Raw genomic sequence first — 20,049 nt, forward strand, 5'->3', positions numbered from 1 at the left:
ATTATCAGATGGTGCACAATACCTTTTTTCAGGAAGTGATCTTCTACAAACAAGACAAGGCAGTCTATTAAGCTTTGAAGATGTTCTAATAAAGGCAATATTTAGCAGTTAAATTTCATAGGCATCTCTCAAACATGTCACTCAAATATTAAAAAATATGCGACCAGTGTGAGAACAAATGGTGAGAAGAAAGAAATATAAAAGCTTCAAAGGATTAAACAAACTCATGGATGTCATCAAAAAGCAGTTTGTTCAGTTCTACGAAGCCAAGATAAACACAAGGGAAGGCTAAGAGGAAAAAGAGCATGCTATTTTCTCACCCTTAAGCTCACTTTTCCCTGTACACTTACTTGAGCTGGTCCATCATTTCTATGTTTTCCTTCATACTCCTCATTGTCCACAACAACAATAATATCATCCTCATCATCATTCCAATCCTCCCCATTGCCTTCATCATCAAAATCCATATCATCATCATCATCGGTACTGTTTGCGTGCAAGGTGTGGAACTCAGGAGGGGGAGGGCAATCCTCAGTGATTGCTTCGTCCCTCTTCATCACAAGATGCCGAATGATTCTTTCATCCTTGTCTAACATGCTCTTGAAATCATTGATCCATTGGGCTTCCAACTCGAAGTTCATCAAAATGTAATGGGCATTTTTCGCTTTCTGTATCTTGTACGCAAGTCTCCGGAGACCCCAATCACTCAGTCTCCATATCTTTCCCTTCTTCTCCCTTATGAAGCCTGCCCAAATGGATTTCATAAATGTGAGAAATTGTTGGAGGTACAAGTGCAAACAAAATGAAGGAATTAGCATTTCAGATAAATTAGTTATAAAACAGATCAATCCATGTAGGCTTGTTATGAGGATTGTTGGATGTATGGTACAAAATCTGGAACCACCTTCAATTGAAACGTGTTTTGAGATATTAAGTGAACTCAAGATCGATGCAGATCAATTCAAGTCCCTTGTCATTTGGAATTGTTAGGATTAGAATGGTAAGTTTACAAATATGGGCTATATGTAATAATTTAAAAAAAGCTTCCACCATATAGCATGTTCATCCGATGTGAATTTATAGTGAAATTTATTTTGTGTACTTCGTTTAACAACGAATAAAGGCAAAAATGAGAACCTTCAACTTTGGAATTTATACTCCCGACATCTTCCACAGAGTCTTCGTGGATTAGATATACCACTTCATAATGGCGCACTGCAAAACATGAAACAATAGATTAATTAATCAAAATTATTTCAGTGTGCACACTCAAAAATAAAGCTAAAGCAATGAGAATCTGAAAAAAGTTAGTTTCATAATTTTTGTGATCAAAACTTCAATTTGCGAAGCCATAGGATATTTATTAATTCTCTCAGCTGGTGAGCTCAGATTGAGCTGATGACCACATGGCAGGAGCAACAGTGTGGGTCGTGGATTGAATTACTTCTTTATAAGAATTTAATAAGAAGAATAGGAAGACAGTGAAAGAAATAGGAAACGGAAAAGAGAATGGAGGAGTGAGGGAAAGTTGATTCTAGGAAAAGAAATGAAAATTTTGAAATCATTGAGAATGAATAAAAGTATCAATTTCAATTTTCTACTATTTGAAGACTAAAAAGATGGTAGATGAATGGAGAAAAAGATCCTGGGACAGCAAACTTGTAAACCACTATGAAATTAGGATAAAGAGTAATGGAACAAAGATTAAGAATAAAAACAAAGGTATCAAAGAACCAATTTGATTTTATGCGAAGGAGATCATTGAGGTAATCTCTTTTTTTTTTTTTTTTTGATGGGCATTGAGGTAATCTTTCTACTTAGACAAATGATAGAAACTTTAAAGACGGAGAAAAATATCCATACAATTTTATTAACTCAAAGAAAGCACATGAGAATGATACCTAGAGCTTGAATTTGGTGGATATTGTGAAAACAATGAGACCAAAATGGATCTATTGACATAATTAAGGACAAGGATGACTGGGCTGTGACTAGTGTTGGAACAAATGGTGAAGAAACAAAAGAGCTCAAAATTACAATTGATTTGCATCATAGATCAACTTTTGAGTCCATAAATGCTTTACTTAGTTTTAGATTAAGTAACTGCTAATATTCACAAGTATGTCTCTTGGTTTGTACCATTTGTAAATGAAGTAGAGTTAATTGTGAAACTAGAGAGGGAATCAACACAAACCTAAAACTCTTGAGAACCACTTTGGAATCCAAGAGCTATATACAAAGTAGGACCAAACCAAAGTACATACAGGGCAACTTCATTAATGAAACCCACAGAAAGGAACAACCAATAAAAATTGACAGTTAGGAAATACCTCTAAGCAACCATTTTTGCGACCACGGTTTCTATTATACATAAGGATGGAAAGATAGAGGATGTGATGTAGGACGATGGGGGAAGTAGAGGTAAAAAAAGGGTGGTTAGTAGATCTGATTTGAGATTTGGGATATAGAATTAGGTAAAGGATTTGGGCGGCCATATGAAAAGGGTCTCCAAAATCCCAATTGGCTATTGAAATGTAAAACGCAAAACGCAAATTTTTATTTAGTACAATATTTTCAATAGGGTAAAGGAAATGATTAAAGGTTAAGATTGGTAGGGTAAGGATTAGAGATTAAGATAATGGAGAAAGAATTAAGGATTGAGGAAAAGGTTAAAGGTTGCAGAAAGGGTTTTAATTCAAGAATTCAAGAAAATGATTTTAAGAATCAAGAAAATCAAGAACAAGGAATTAAAAGAAAATTAAGAAAAAACAAAAGATTAAAAAAGAAACATAGAAATCGATAGAGAAAAAGAATGTTATCTTGGACTCACTCCAAAATGGCCTCACACCACACCCATTGTTGGGAAGATCAAGCTCAAGCTTTCTTTTTATTCATCATTATTCTTTGTTAAGAACACCCTAATACAATCTATACATAAACAAAATAAATCCAACAACCCTAATCAAACTAAAATACCAAATAAATAAACTAATTTCGTAACTTTCTCTCTCCTAATTTTCCAACCCTAATAAACTTAAATAAAAGACAAACTAAAGTTACTAAACTACACCAAAATATTATACTAAAACCATGAGCCAATAAAACATCAAAATAAACCAAAAAAATATAAAATTAAAGTCCTAAAACAACTCAAAACTAAAAAAGTAACTTATCTAAAATAATCTCAAATGATAAATCTAGACCCAATTAAGTGAAAACCGAAATAATTACAAATTTTTCGTTGAAACCTTGACCGTTGATTTGATTTGTGTTCCGCATTAAGATGTTTACCAAAGAACTATAATTGGATGGTTAAAGTGGAAGTGTGCTTCTGGAGCACTATTTGAACGAACCATCCTAATCAACTAAAGAGAAGGCTATACTTTATGGGGTTGTATGTCGGCAATCATGAAACATGTTACTTGAGTATAATAGATATGAGGATGATGAGATGGATGTATGGAAAGACTGGAAGAGATAAAATTAGAAATGAAAGTGTTCATGAAAATGTAGGAGTGACTACAGTAGGTAATAAAATAAAAGAAAGTCGATGAACATAGTTTGGCAATGTACAAAAAAGGGAAGATTACAACTCCAGTTATAAGGAACGAGCAAGTTGAAGGTTGAAAAAGCACAAGTGAAAGACCAAAAAGAACATCAATTGAGGTGGTGAGAGCAGATATGGACATACTTGGAATAATAGAAGACATAACTTTAGATAGAATTGAGATGAGGAACAAGATTCCTTCAATGTCTACTTGCATGCCTAAAAGAGTTAGTGATACTTTCGGTTCGTGGCTTTCTCTTGGTTACTCTTTTTCAGGTGCAAGAAGGTTGTTGTGGAGCATTACCCTGTTTGCAATTTGTTGGAGTATTTAGAAAGAGCGTAATAGTCGCACCTTCAAAGGAAGAGGGAAGGATTGTAAGGAAACAATCATGTCTGTCTTGTCTTCTATTTTTTTGGTCTAAGGCTTTCAAGGAATTTAGGGGTGCGTTTTTTGAAGATTTCGTAGGCAATTGGGAGAGGGTGTGTTGTATTGAATAGTCCACTTTGATTTGGCTCTCGCTTGGTTGGTCATCTCGGTCAATCTTGCTTTCATTAATGAATTTTACTTATAAAAATATATATATATATATATATATATATACATATATATCCTACTCTAGGTATAATTTGTGATTGCACCATCATTGAACTAAAGATGGGAAATCACAGAGAAATTTCAAGTTTTCCAAGCAACCACCTCTTAAAGACCAATTCTCCCTAGAAAATAAGATGAAGAAACAATAAATAAAATAAGTTAGATTAATCCTAATAACAGGAAGAGAATGGTGTTAAAAATACTTACTTCGATCAACATTCAAATCACTTTCCAGCTGGAGATTCAGGAACTCAAACAGCTCTTCTGCAAATCAGCAAATAATTTATTCATTCAGCAACCTCTGGATAATCATAATATTTATCTTTCCAGTAAGAACATGCTCTGACCGTAACCACTGACCTTCCTCGGCATCTGCAAATTCAGGGAGAAGTCTACCATCTTCCTGAACATTTTTCTGAAACTCAAAATAAAATCCCATTTCAAAATCAAGCACAGCTTCCATGAAGAAAGCAGAGAAGCGAAAATATCAGGAAATAAAATGCATAAAGTAGGAGCACCATATTAGATCTTCCAATTTAACAGCAGCAAGCCAGCAACATAAAAGAAAGATAAACCAAAAATAATCTCAATCAAACAATAACTCCATTGAGAGAAACCCAACATCTTCAATGCCCTCAAATTCTCAATCAAACAATAACTCCATTGAGAGAAACCCAACATCTTCAATGCCCTCAAATTCTCAATCAAACAAACTCCATCCTCAAAATTAAATAAAAATCTACATTTAAAAGGTTACAAAACAGAAGTTCCCACTTCTTGATAATCTATATGATACAAAAATAAATAAAACCATGGATGGACAAAAAAGTGACATAAACAAATAAAAGAGGCCACCAATATCAAATCTATGGAACACCAAGCGAACATTGAAAGAATAACAGGATTCCAACCACAAGTTACTAAAACCTCACATATTTTATAATTAAAAAAACCAATTTTAACTGCCTTATCAAGTATCAACAAATTCTCTTCATACCACCTAAAAGATACAAGAAAATAAATAAAATATGGGTTCTTTCTAAATCACTAATTTCTGCATATTGTAAACAAATTCAGTGCCAATTCCAAAAGTTAAACTAATTTAATCAGATTTTATCACCTGAAAACAAGAAAAGAAAACATGGGGATTGTTAAAAATCACCTCTTTAAGCAACACAGCTTCAGGGAAAGGTCCAGTAGCTTCATCTGGCTTGGATACGAAGCTATGGGAATCGACTTTCTTCTTCTTTTTCTGCGCTTCTGCAATCACTGATTTTCTGTCCTTCAATTTAATAGAGAGCTTCTGAGTCGAAAATGGCCATGGAGAGGAACATCCATTTCCAGAAATCAAGCAAGTAACAGGGGTTTTAAGAAGCTTCTCGTTATGAATCCATTTGGAGGTGTTGGAAGGAAAATAAGTTGCAGAGGAGGCTTGCATGAGGACTTCCATGGAAGTCGAGAACCTATTCAGGATTCAGGATAGAATCTGGGGCATTTTTGTTTTAAAACGTGGTACTTTGCCGAGTTGACTCGTCCGATAATGAATTAATGCACTAGCTGCTTTTGCTTATTCCTCTCAAAAAAAATTATGGGAAATGTTCAGTACCAAATATTTTGGCAAAACATTTTTCAAAACATAGGTTAGAAGTTTTGGAATAGGCTGATTTTTTATGAAGATGATCTCTACGGTGAGGAGATCATCATCACCAAAAATCAGCCCAATCCAAAACTTCTAATCCTATAAAAAATGGTTTACAAAAAAAGGACGGTCCACGATTTTCAACCTATAAACATGGGGCTAGAAGTTTTGGAATGGGCTGATTTTTGGTGAGGATGATCTCCTCACCGTAGAAATCATTCTCACCAAAAATCAGCCCATTGCAAAACTTCTAACCCATGTTTTGAAAAATGTTTTGCCAAAATGTTTAGTGCTGAACATTTCCCATATATAATATGGTTACATTATATAAATATAAAAAATCAAATTTATTAAGTCCTGATAATATGACTCGCCAGGTGGCATATTCAAATGATTCCCATAGATATATACGCCTCGAGATACATAATTCCCTCGAGATACACTTTTGATGGGAAAGTGTAATTGTATATCCCGAGGCATACAGATCTACGATACCCAAACTTATCACGTCATGGAGTCATTTGAATATGCCACCTGGCAAGTCATATCATCACGACTTTAGTTTATATTATAAATTAAATACGATATTCTTTCGGAAGCCATTGATCAAACAACCAACAATCAAATATATGATATTAGCTTGAGCCAACAAGAAGAAATATGAGTATTGGCTTAGGAACCAGAACAAGAGGTGGGGTATTCTCTATGTAGATCTTTATTTCCCTTTTTGTAGTTGAAATAAAAATTGTATAGAAGAATTGAGAAGAAGAATTGTCAAGTTTCAATCTAAGAGCTTCGAAGGAATTTTAATAATAAAATAGTTAAAAGACAAAAAAATTCTTATAAGAAATAAAAAAATAAAAATTATTACTAAACAACTATGACTAAAATAGCATTAGATTATTTCCAATACTCCCACTCAATTTGGGGAAAATATATCAATTAAACTCAGCTTGATAAGATGAGAATTAGTGATATAAAGACCAACAGACTTCATAAGCATGTTGACAAACTGATCTAAAGATGGTACAAAGATTGTCTGAAGATCACCAGATTGAACTTTCTCCCTGAGAAAGTGAACATCAACCTCAATATGTTTAGCTTTTTCGTGAAGAACTGAATCAGAATCAAGCATGATAGCAAACTTATTGTCACAGAACAAAATAGAATAATCGAAAATAGGAAATTCCAACTCTGTCAGCAAAGACTGAAGTCAAATCAACTCACATGTGCCAAGGGACATAGCATGATATTCAACTTCAGCAGAAGAATGAGAGACCACATTTTATTTCTTACTTTTCCATTAGATAAGATTATTATTATAAAATGTATAGAAATAGGAGGTAGATCTCCTATCTTTAAGAGAACTAGTATAATCAACATTTATAAAATACGACAAACGCGACTGAGTAGTGAAAGAGTAGAAAAATCCGAGACTAGAATACAACTTCAAATAATGAAGAATATGGCAAATGACATCAAGGTGAGAAGTACCCGGAATATGTATGAACTAACTGACCACACTAATCACAAAAGACAAGTCCAGTCTAGTATTAATTAGATAAATCAGACGACTTACAAGTTTCTGATAAGAAGAAGGATCTGATCAAAAATCACTAGAGTCAACATAAAGACGAAAGTTTTGATCCATAGGAGAGGAAATAAGATAACAAGCAAGCATCTTCGTATCTTGAAAAAGATCCAATTTATATTTACGTTGAGATAATGAAATACTATGACGAGAACGGATCATTCTATCCTCAAGAAGTACTTGAGAGGACTCAAGTCCTTAACCTAAAAAACAAGGCCCAATAGCAACTTAACTTTGTCAATCCATTGCGTATCATCACCAATCTTAATAATATCATCCACATAAACCAAGACAATGGTACAATGACCATCCACTCCTCGGTGAACAAAGCAGGTATGATCGAAGTGACATTTAAAAAACTCCATAAATAAAATAACCTCAGAAAAATGTTGAAACTAGGTTCACGGAGACTGTTTCAAGCCATACAAAAATTTAAGAAGGCAGTATACCTTCCCAGAATACTCCTTCTGAAGATGAAACGCAGGAGGGGGTCCATATAAATAACCTTAGTCAAATCACCATTTAAAAATGCATTCTTCACATCAAGTTGGTGAAGTGGTTAGGAGTGACATGTTGTTAAAGAGATAAGAAGTCGAACAGTAGAAAGTTTAATAACAGGAGTAAATGTGTCACCAAAATATTTTCGAGGAGTTTGTATAAACCTCTTACTAACGAAACGTGCCTTATATTGATCAAAAGTTCCACCGACTAAATATTTTATAGTGAAAATCCATTTACAACCAAATAGTCTGTTCCCTAAATGGAAGGGTAACAAGCTCCCAGGTATTATTTTTCTGCAATCCATCTCAACAATCATAGCTCTAATCCACTAAAGGTCTTGCAAAGCCTCTGATATAGACCAATGAATGCAAATAGAATCAGTGGCTGTAAGGTAGGCCTGATAAGATGAAGAAAAACCCTAATAAGAAACAAACTGGGCATTAGGATGATTAGTCACCACCCCCACTTACTTTTGCGAATGAAAATAAGCAAGTGAGAGTCAAAAATAGAATAGATAGGGACAGGTACATGTATAGAGGTAGGAAAAGATATACCTGAATCCAAGGGGAAGGATGGCAAAAGGAAACGGGTCCTTCAAAGTAGAAGAATCCTACAAAGTAGGAAATATTTTCAAAGAAAGTAACATCAAGAGAATGTATTATACGGTGGAAAACTAGATCATAACACTGATACCCTTTTGACATAAAGGAGTTACTCAAGAAAACACACCGAATAGTTTTGTAATCCAATTTAGTGCAATTAAGAGTTATGTCTTGAACAAAACACATGTACCTAAAGACTCAAGGTGTAATGGAAAAAAAAAATTTGTCCGGTTGAAGGACATAAAAAGACACTTGTCACTCTAAGGTGAGGCTTGGGACGCGATTAATAAGAAAGCTGTAGTGAGGACTGTCATATTCCAATATGCCTTAGGAACATGCATTCCTCGGAGAAGACATCGAACAATTTTCATGAGGTGACGATTCTTACATTCTGCCACCCCATTCTTTTTAGGAGTATAAGAACATATCAACTAGTGAAGCATACCATGCTAATGAAGATGAGAGCGAATCTCATTAGATATATATCTCATCATTATCATATTGAAGAGATTTAACAATGGTATTGTACTGAATTTGAATCATTTAAAGAAAATTGACAAAAATATGAAGCACCTTAGAATGAGAACGCATAAAATAAATCCAAGTACAGAGAGAATAATCATCAATAAATATAACATAATATCTATGACTATTAAAAGTGGTAATAGGAGGAAGGCTTCCATACATCAGAATAAACTAAATCAAATATTGCATGAAATCGATGTATATGAGGAATATAAGAAGTACGTGTGTGTTTAGAAAGTTCACACACAGAACATTGTCTACTACAAATAGTTTTTAAAGTAGAAAATAAAGAATATAAATATTAACAATTAATATGTCCTAAGCGAGTATGCCATAAATCTAGAGTATGAAACGAAAACATGTGACTCTTAGAGGAAGAAAGCACAAAATTCAGAAAAGCAGTAGACCAAGATCCAAAAGAGTATAATTTATCCCTCTCATACCCCTTGCCAAAAATCCTCCTCGAAATCAAGTTCTGAAAAATACAGTGAGTAGAAAAAAAGCTAACTGAGCAATTTAGAGATTTAGTAATACTACTCATAGATAAAAAAAATTAAGGGATAGGTGAAGGATATGAAACATAGAGTCTAGTGAAATCCTAGAAGATAAGGAGATGATGCCCTTGTTGTGGATATGTGAAAGAGATCTATCAGCAAGGCAAACCTCGTTATGAGTGATAGGAAAAGTAAAAAAGGTAAAATGACTAGACTCATCGGTTATTTGATCAGAGACACCAAAAACAATAACCCATGTCAAAGGAGCAAAACCAGGCTAAGTGACATGAAAATCAAAAGATGTACCTGGATGCATAGTAACTGAGACCACCGTCAAAGAGGAGTGAGTGTGGGCATTAATCTGATCTCGATCAATAGTGGCAATATGAATCTGTAGCTATTGCAAGTCAATTGTGTCAAGTGAAGAAGAAGGATCAGTGAGATGAGTGGATGATGACTCCATTATAGCGGCATGAGGAATAGACTGTCCCAAAAATGGAGTGGAAGGAGATCGTGGTATCATATGAGGATAGAGCTAAAAGTAATGGATCTTCTCATGGTCAATCTTCCCACAATGACTGCAAGTAAAGTTACTCATTTTACTACGACTATAGCTGCCACCACCACGATTCCCTAATCTAGGGGTACGAGAGTTGGAGAAACTCGAGTTGGCAGTTAAGGCCATCTGATCTGTAGTTGGAACAGAAAAAATGCTAGTGAAAGCGCCCTCGATCCGCGGGGTACGCGGATCCGCTTTTGACCCTTGAGGTTTGGGAGTCGCCACCTAGTTATTACGGTCTAGGAACCAAATTTTGACTTTAAAAGACAAATAAACTAATCTACGAAGAAAAACTGAATCTGGGGATCACATTACGGGGTTGAAAGGTGTTAGGCACCAACCCCGACTGGCCAATGTCGGTCTCTACTTAACCCAAATAAGTCTGCATTGCTAACAAAAACCTAGATAGAAAAAGAAAGGAAAAATAAAATAAAATAAAATAAAATAAACTTTACCTTTGAACGCAACGGTTCTATTCTCTCAAATTCAATAAAACTGCTCCTTGTACCATTCTCCTTACTTCGTTCTGTCTCCGGATCTAATTTCGAATCTCCGAAGCAAGGTATCTCTTCCTTAGATCTGGATTCTTCGAATTTTGTTATCGATTTTGAGGTGTTTTTGAAGGGCTTCTAGGTGTTTTTAAGGCTAAAATCGAAGTATGGGTGTTAGGTAAGGAGTTGGGACTTCAAAACTAGGGTTTATGGGAGGCTAGGGAGGTTTTTTGACCTACTTCTCTTAGGGTTTTTGCTTTGATCCGAAAATAGGGTGTGAGCACCCTTATTTATAGATTTTTTTAAGGGTTGATTTTGATAGAGTTAGTGTTTAATTAGAGTTGTGTTTTAGTTAGACTTGTTTTAGGTAGAGTTGTGTTTTAATTAGAATTGTTTTAGGTGGAGTTGTGTTTTAATTAGAATTCTATTAGATAGAGTTATTATTTAATTAGAACTCTATTATGATTTTGACTTTTGGTCTTATTTGTTTGACTTTTAATATTTTGACTTTAGTCTTAATTGATTGACTTTTAATATCTTGACTTCAGTCTTAATTAATTGACTTTAATTTTGACTTTAGTATTACTTGATTGTCTTTAATACCTTGACTTTAGTCTTGTTTGATTGACTTTAAATTTTTGGAGAACCCTCCTCTATTATATCTTTAATTCTTTGGACCCCCAAATAGAGGGGTCCTTAAAGAAATATCTCACGAACCCTCAACAATTTTCCATGAGAGCCCGATTGAACGATTTTTTTAGTTCAAAATTTTAAATTAATTTCATTAATGTTTCACTTTAATTATTTAATGTTTTATTTATTAATTTTAAAAATTTTAATTATGAAAATTGTGAAATTACCGTTTTACCTCCGGAGAGGACTTTTCACGTTTTAAGTCGATTTTTAATATTCTAGGATGTTTTAGAATCGATTTTTCGTAAGGAATTTAATGAAAATATTAGTTTGTGTCATTTATGAAAATTTTTGTGTGAAATGGTCATGAACTTTATGAGGGACATTTTCGTAATTTTATCGAATTCTGTGAACATTGGCTAAATGATTTATTTGGTTTCGATTTGTTATTTTATGTGTTTGAATGGGTTTTCCTAATCGTAACGTAGGCTCTAGGGTTGTTTTGATGTTAGGGGTATTTTGATAATTTGATAATTTTTTAGTGATTTTTATCGTGAAGCTTCTTTTTGTCTGAAAAATGATGATTTCTAAGTTTTTGGGGTTATATTTTCCTAGCGTAGCGTGGTTTCTACAGTTTTGTCAGTTCAAGATACCTCATTCGGATCTCTGAAACATATCTGGTAACAAAATAAAGCAATGGAAATAACATCCATCATTGGGAATCATTACGATCGGGTTGACGAGTTGATTAATCAGGTGGATGCAAGAATGGGGTGTTTACAGCTAGGAACTTGAGTTTGAGAAGGAATAATACGACGACATCGCTCATCACTGTCAATGGTCGCAAAAATCTCAAATAAAAAAGATAAGGGATTGGTGTTGATGATTTGTGTTCGAAAGGCTTCAAACTTTGATCATAAACCTATAAAAATTGATAGGTCTGATGTCGAACAATCCTCTTAACCACATAATCGGCTGGTTCTAAAAATAATTCAACAATAGACTCATAACGAGAAAGTTTCTCCTAACATGACTAAAGAAATTCAAAGTAATCTACTATACTCTGAATCCCTTAGGTAACCTGGGTAATATCTCAATAGAGCTCATAATCCTCGAGTCATTCTTGGCATATGCATATGATTGAGCAAGTACAAAACACAAAGATGAGACAATCTCTTGGTACATGAACATGGTATAAATGCGCTGCTTCATAGAGTTGAATAACCACCCAAGGATAGTGTAGTTATTGATCTCCCATGATTCCAATTTGGGATCAGTAAGGGGTGGTTTAGTAACGGTGCCAAAGAGCCATCCAGATTTCTCTCTACTACCTAGATAAAGGTGCACATATCGAGACCATGACTGAAAGTTTTGACTATTGAGAAGAGCAGTGGTAATACGTTGGGCTAAAGAATTAAACCCAAGAATTGTGGTAGAAGTCGTAATTACTTATTCCGAAGTCATTGCTTTGGTTTGAAGGGAAGTCTAAAGAAGAAACTCGTTGTACCAATAAACACAGAACTTCACGGGTACCCTAGGTGTTGTCGCAAGACTTCCTAGGCTATACAGATGTTGTTTCAGGTTTCAAAGACACCTACATGTGTTGTTGGACCTAGGTGTTACTATCACAAGCCTTCCTAGGCTATGCTCTTACTGTTGCTGGCCTCCAAAGGCACCTACAAATGCTGTTGAACTTAAATGTTGATGTCGCAAGTTTCCCTGGGCTATGTTGTTGCTGTCACTGGCCTCCAAAAACATTTATAGGTTTTGCTAAACCTAGTTTCTCTTGTTGCAAGCCTCCATAGGCTTTGTAGTTGCTATAACATGTTCCCAAAGGCACTCTAGGTGCTACTGCAAACTTTTAAAGGGATCTACAAGGTTGGTATAGGTGGTTACTATTACCGCAAGCTTCCACAGGCTTTGTAGTTACTGTAGTAGGTTCCCAAAGGCACCCTAGGTGTTGTTCCAAAATCTTATAGTCTCTGTAGTTGCTACTGCAACTCTCCAAAAACAAAAACGATGGAGAAAAATCCTAATAGAGGGTAAAGAACATTAAGAAAGCCTATCAAAGACAAAAACATTATCGTAGGGTAAGAGACACAACGAGAAATGAAACATGTAATCAAATCCCTATCGCAACATGCGATCAAGGGAATAATAAACAAAAAGCAATAAAAAAAGACCCCCAAAGGGGAGAAGATCTAACGAAGTTGCTTTACGTTAGGTATAAAGGTCTAGGGAATAATGTGGAGAAGAAAAACAAAGAAGGGGGGTGAAAAACGAAGAGGGGAACCAAGAAGAGTGGATGAAATTCCTTGGCTTTGATACTAAGAAGAATTGAGAAGAATAATTTTCAAGTCTCAATCTGAGAGCTTGACAAGAATTTATAATAATAAAAGAGTTAAAAAAATAAAAAATCCCTTGCAAGAAATAAAAGAATAAAAATTATTGCTAAACAACTAGGATTAAAATAACACTAGATTATTTCCAATAGCATTTGGAATAGGCATTAACAACAGAAACATGAACAACAACAGGAGTAGGTATAGTTACTTATGTTCGCTTGTTTTCCATGTCTTTCATATCCTTTGTTAGTACTTGCAACACCGAACTCTTCTAGTCTATGTTCTCTAGTAATTATCCCTTCTCGCTTATCTACTTTCATAACTAGCCCATGTTCTCAGGGAATCGTAACCTCTGAACATTCTCTTTTATATGTAGTGAGGGCTAGCTTGGTGGCTGGCATGCTAGCTTTACTTCAAGTGTGCAATGCTTTCAAAATCCATGGGATAAGGAAAAAAGAATGGCTAATACCTATCAATCAAGGGCCAAAAAAAGACAAGTGAAAGAAAGGTCGTTTTCCTTAAGAAAAGTATTCGATAATTCAAATTGAAGCATAAATTTGCATCCCCTATGAAAGGAATGCTTCCAGCAGGTGTTCCAGTTGAAATTAAAGCAAGTGTCAATATCTTATGTCACATTGTACATGCATGCTTGGTTCAATCCTTACTTCCCATGGAAGTTGATAATTTTCTTCACTTGTGTCATTCTGTTGATTGCTTTATCAAACACTACTGAGAAGGACCTGCAAGTGCCCTTCTCTCGGAGGAAAGGGTAAGGAAATCAGTGAGATTGAAGAACTTTCGCTGCCCGGGCCCCAGCTTGATAGAGTAACACCTCTCCGCCTCTAACTAAAGCCTGGAAAACTACTGCTTTTAAAGCCTTATCTAATCAAAGGTGCCCTCTGCCTAATTGGAGCCAAGCAAGTTCCTTATTTGGATTAGAGGCATTGACTTTACAAGACAAGAATAACTATACATATATGGCGACGGATCATGGGGCATATGTAAAAAAAATATGTAAAACCAATATAATAATAATAATTTTTCAAAATATGGGTTAGAAGTTTCAGATTGAGCTGATTTGTTGCGAGGATGACCTCTATGATGATAAGATTATCTTTAAAAAAAAATCATTCCAATCTGAAACTGCTAACCCTATCAAAAGTGATTTAGTATGTGGACTATCGATTTTTTATCAATAATTTGTAAACCACTTTTGATGGACTTAGGAGTTTCAGATTGAGCTAATTTTTTGTGAAGATGATCTTCTCATCATAGAGACCATCCTCACCAAAAATAATCTCAATCTGAAACTTCTAACTCATATTTTGAAAAACCATTGTTTTTACATATGCCCATGATCCACCCCCTAGACAACATTGTAGACAATGTTCTAAACAACATGTTTTGTCCTATATGGGCTAAAAGTTTCGAAATGAGCTGATTTTTTGTGAGGATGATCTCTATGGTGAGGGATGATCCTCACAAAAAATCAGTTTACAAGTTGAAGAATCGTCGACCATTCATTTTTCACCGTTTGTTTGTAACCACTTTTCATAGGGTTAGAAGTTTTAGAGTCTGCTGATTTTTTGTGAGGATGATCTCCTCACCATAAAGATCATCCTCACAAAATATCAGCCCATTCCGAAATGTTTTTTCCATATAGAACAAAACGTTGTCTGTCGCGCGCACGCGCGTGCGCACACACACACACACACACATATATATATATATAGCGTTCGGTAGACAACCTTAGGGGACAACGTTGGGAGACAAAATTTGTCCTATACTGCTTAAAAGTTTTGGATTGAACTTATTTTTGTGAGGATGATCTTTATGGTGAGGAGATCATCCTCACAAAAAATCAGTCCAATCTGAAACTTCTAACCCCATCAAAAGTGATTTATAAATTAATGATAAAAATCGACGATCCACAATTCTTCAAATTTGTAAACCACTTTTGATGGGGTTAGAAGTTTCAGATTGGGTTGATTTTGTGTGAGTATGATCTCTATGGTGAGGATATAATCTTCACAAAAAATCAACTCATTTTGAAACTTCTAACCCCATGAAAAGTGTACAAACTAACATTAAAAATAAATGGTCCACGATTCTTCTACTTGTAAATTGGGTATAGAAATTTCAGAATAGACTGATTTTTTGTGAAGATGATCCCCTCACCATAGAGATTATCCTCACAAAAGATTAGCCAATTCCAAAACTTTTAGCTCATATAGGACAAAACACTTTGTCTAGAATTTGGCTCTTGAACCCAACCCATCTATCTCTATGGACCACATGTCAACATAGCGCTCAAATACACCATCAAGTGCCACATGTGTATAGAACATGAAACTCTATATATATATATATATATATATATATATATATATAAATAGAATTGAAAAAAAAAAGATTTGTTCACTGTTGGATTTAAAATTTTAATCTAGGAGTTCAATGACGGTCTAGTTTTAAACTTAAAATTTGGCTCAAAAATACACTTTTTTTGGGATTTGTATTTTCAAACCCAATCTAGAACACAAACAAGAAGGCTAAGTTGTCACTTCGACCAACAAGGTAGGCTACATGGCCCAAATGTGGACCTTGGCCCATATTCTACATGGTCCATGGGTCCATGCAACCTTTTCCCATATATATATATATATAACTACTACAATAATAATAATAATAATAATTGTTATGGTTGTTGTTATAATGTGGTTAGAGAGAAAACATTGTTTTTATATTAATAACAAATATTAATATTATCAAAAACTAATTATATTTAATAAAAAAATATGAATTCCAATCGACAAGTTTCATAAGTTCAGTTGGAAACAAATCTAACACCATATTTAATTTTAAAAGTACAAAAATATCTTTGTTTATACTATGATGTGAGGTTCACTTTTTTTCTACAAATCTTATGCAACTCTGATGGCAATTGTTTAACAATAACCCATCATTATACATTATAGTTATCTTCTTTATCCTTTGAATATGAATTTATCGTAGTATTTTCGGTATGTTGGAGATTTTATGTCCACACCATCGGATGCTATCCATCTATTTTTCTAGTACCCAATCGGATCCTAATATAATAGGATGGGCTGCGATGGGTAGACATTGGATCAATTTTGATATTCTATGTAAGATTCCATTCGTTGAAGTGATAAAAATTTATTTACAGGAATGTTTTATCAATTCATTTGTATATGTTGCAAATTCGAATTTAAGGCCCTATTTGGTACACTACATAACATTTACATTTGAAAATGATTTAAATGGCAAATGTTTTTGTTGGTTGTTTTGGGCATCCATGTGGACCCAACCCATGTTTTCCATGTATTAAGACTCCTCTTGGAATCAGAGTCCTAATAAGATTGAGTCCCTATTGATATAGGAGACTACAATCTTATTTCTTATATTTATATCTATAAATAGATAAGAATTGAGGACGTGAAACACAACAACAAAAAAGAAAGAATACTAGATTTTCTCAATAATTTTTTTCTTATCTCTAAGAAGACAGTTTTCTGAGTTTCTATAAAAAAAAATCTTAGGGTTTAAGACGTGGAAACAGCGACTGCTCTAGAAGCGTCGACGTGACGGGTATTTGGATTTTCGATCTCTGACGATCAACTCAACGTGACACGACTCAAGGTTTGGATCTCCGCTACAACTAAAAAAGTACGCTCCTTAAAATCCTGACATTGATATCAAAGCCAAATTTGATTCATGCTCTATTGTTCGAATAAAAACCTAAATCGATATTTTACTAAATCGAACAAAACCTAAGATTTCTTCTGACAGAAATTTGAGATTTTTTTTAAATTGATTTTTGGGACATATTTTTTTGAGGTTTTTCTTTTCACCCTCGTCAGATACTAAGAATACCCTAGTTGTTCCAATTTCTGTTAGTTCTAGTTGAAGTTCATAATAAATAAATAAATAATCGAGAAGGGGCTAGAAGTAAAAAAATAAAATAGAGTAAAAGAGGGATAGAAGATGAGATCTGGAGGAACTCACCTGATCTGTCTCCTATCAAAGATTAATAATGGTCATGGCTGCAGCTTCATTACGATGCACTCTTCTATTTGGAAAAAAAACAACTGTGACTTCATCTGGGGAGAGAGGATGGCATGGTGAGGTTGAAGATCTCACCACCTATGTTTGCCAATGACCGATCAAAACACATCCAAGTGTTGGAGCATGGTGCAGGCATGGCTGCTGCCTTGCCATGATGAACTCTTCCATGTTGTGAAGATCTCATTTATTTTTCTCGTTGGTCCCCATTTCCTCTAAAAAACTCCTAGATCCTAAATGAAGTAGTGAAATATGGTTGTTTCTCTTTTCTGTCGAACCTCTTGAATCCAAAAACGAAGAAGATGGTTCATCTATAGAACTAAATTCGAAATCAAAAGAGGAACCTTCACCTATTCTCAACGAGGGTGAGGTAATTAAACCTTCTGATGATCTGATGATTATCGAGAATAGTGGGAGTGTACCACTAAATGTTATTGATGATGATCTTGAGCTACGTAGGAGTAAACATGGAACAATGCCCCGTCGTCAATTTGAGATTGAAGGGGAATCATTCATATCTACTCTACTTGATAATGATGAACATAAGAATTATTGGGAGGCATTGTCATTATCTGTTTCTAAAGAATGGATGACTATTATGCAAGATGAAATTAGTTCTATGATAAAAAATCAAGTTTGAGAACTTATTGATCTTCAACCTAGATGCAAAACTGTTGGAAACAAATGGATTCTAAAAGTCAAGCGAAAAGCTGATGGAACTATTGATAAGTATAAAGCCCGTTTGGTTACGAAAGGATATATCCAAATAGAGGGTATTGACTATGATGAAACTTTCTTACCAGTAGTGAGACTTACATCTGTTCGCCTCATTTTTGTCATTGTCGCACATTTAGACTTAAAACTCTTCCAGATGAACATTAAGACAACATTTCTCAATGAAAATTTGAATGAAAAGATCTATATGGATTAACCTATAGGCTTCAAAGTAGAAGGATATGAGCGCAAAATCTATAAACTTAAAAAGTCCATCCATGGTTTGAAGCAATCATCCAGGTAATGGTACTTTCAATTTCATCAAGCCATTATTACAAATGAGTTTACGATGATGGAAGATGACCATTGTGTATACGTTAAAAGAGTGAAAATAGTTTCTTAATATTATTTTTGTATGTTGATGACATTTTGTTGGCTGAAAATGATATGAAATTGATTGTCGCCACTCATAAGTGGTTATCCTCAAATTTTGAAATGAAGGATATGAGTGAAGTAAATTTTGTACTTGGAATTAAGATCACTCATGATCGCTCCAAGAGACTTTCTTTGTTTGTCTTAGGAGACTTACATTAAAAGAGTGCTCAAGTGTTTTCATATGCAAAATTGTAAATCCATAGATACTCTAGTCCAGAAGGGGCATTCCTTACATCTTGGTTTTTACCCTATAATGGATGCGAAAAAGAAAAAGATGGCACAAGTGCCCTATGCAAATGCAATTGGAAGTCTGATGTATGCTATGGTGTGCACTCGATCAAATATTTACTTCGTAGTAGGATTGGTCAGTCATTATCAAAGTAATCCAGGAACTGCTCATTGGAAGGTCGTAAAGAGAATTTTTTGATACTTGCGTGGGACTACAGATTATATACTATGTTACTAGGGAGCAAATTTGCAATTACAGGGCTATAGCGATGCAAATTGGACTTGTGATCTAGATGAGCGTAGATCCACATCAAGTTATGCATTCTTGCTTGGAGGTGGTGTTGTATATTGATTTAACAAGAAACAGTTTTGTGTTGTATTATCCACGATAAAATCATAATACATTGCATGTACTACTGCGATTCAAGAAGCTATGTGGTTGAGAAGGTTCCATATTTGACTCAGTATAGTGCACAATGCCTTGCATCATATATCATTGTATTGTGATAGTACGACAACACTAGCATATGTAAAAGATCCTAAATACCATAGAAAATCGAAGTATATCAATATTCGGTACAACTACATTCGAGATATGGTTGTGTAGAATGAGGTAGTCTTATCACATATTTCTTCAAGTCAGATGGTAGAAGATCCTCTAACTAAACCAATTCCCCGAGACATTTATCATACTCATGTTAGGAGTTTGGGACTTCGTAGGTGTTGATATGTGATCGTAAAAGACTTCTTATTTTATTATCACTATTGGATTTTTTTATGTAGATATTTATTCTTTCCATTTGATTAAATCATCATTATATTGTATTCTTTTTTAATTATCTTATGTCAACACACTTTTAACTATGTTTTTGAACATGGATTTGTTTTTCGTCATCAGGTTAAGGTCATTCACTCACACAATGACTATCGTAACGCATAGATTGCGAGTAGGAAGGTATTATTTAGACAATTAAACCTTAAGGTTGAACCAATTTACAAGGCGCAATGATTATGAACTTAATAATTATATTATTGTCACCTCGAATATTGTTGAGATGAGATTCATA

At 34.4% G+C, this 20,049-nt stretch overlaps 1 protein-coding gene across 1 annotated transcript; it reads right to left on the reverse strand.

The window, feature by feature from the left end:
• Nucleotides 1–81: 81 nt before the first annotated feature.
• LOC147396188 (Translation elongation factor EF1B/ribosomal protein S6 family protein) lies at nucleotides 82–5,631 on the reverse strand. Its single transcript, XM_086451649.1, has 5 exons — nucleotides 5,305–5,631; nucleotides 4,503–4,557; nucleotides 4,350–4,406; nucleotides 1,138–1,215; nucleotides 82–745 (listed from the first exon to the last, which is right to left on the reverse strand). The coding sequence occupies exons 1-5, from the start codon at nucleotides 5,590–5,592 to the stop codon at nucleotides 309–311; spliced, it is 915 nt and encodes a 304-aa protein (XP_086307775.1). The 5' UTR covers nucleotides 5,593–5,631; the 3' UTR covers nucleotides 82–308.
• Between the last annotated feature and the right edge of the window lie 14,418 nt (nucleotides 5,632–20,049).

This window comes from Akebia trifoliata, chromosome 8, assembly GCF_017979445.1.
Source record: "Akebia trifoliata isolate Shusen 1 chromosome 8, ASM1797944v1, whole genome shotgun sequence".
NCBI lineage: Eukaryota > Viridiplantae > Streptophyta > Magnoliopsida > Ranunculales > Lardizabalaceae > Akebia > Akebia trifoliata.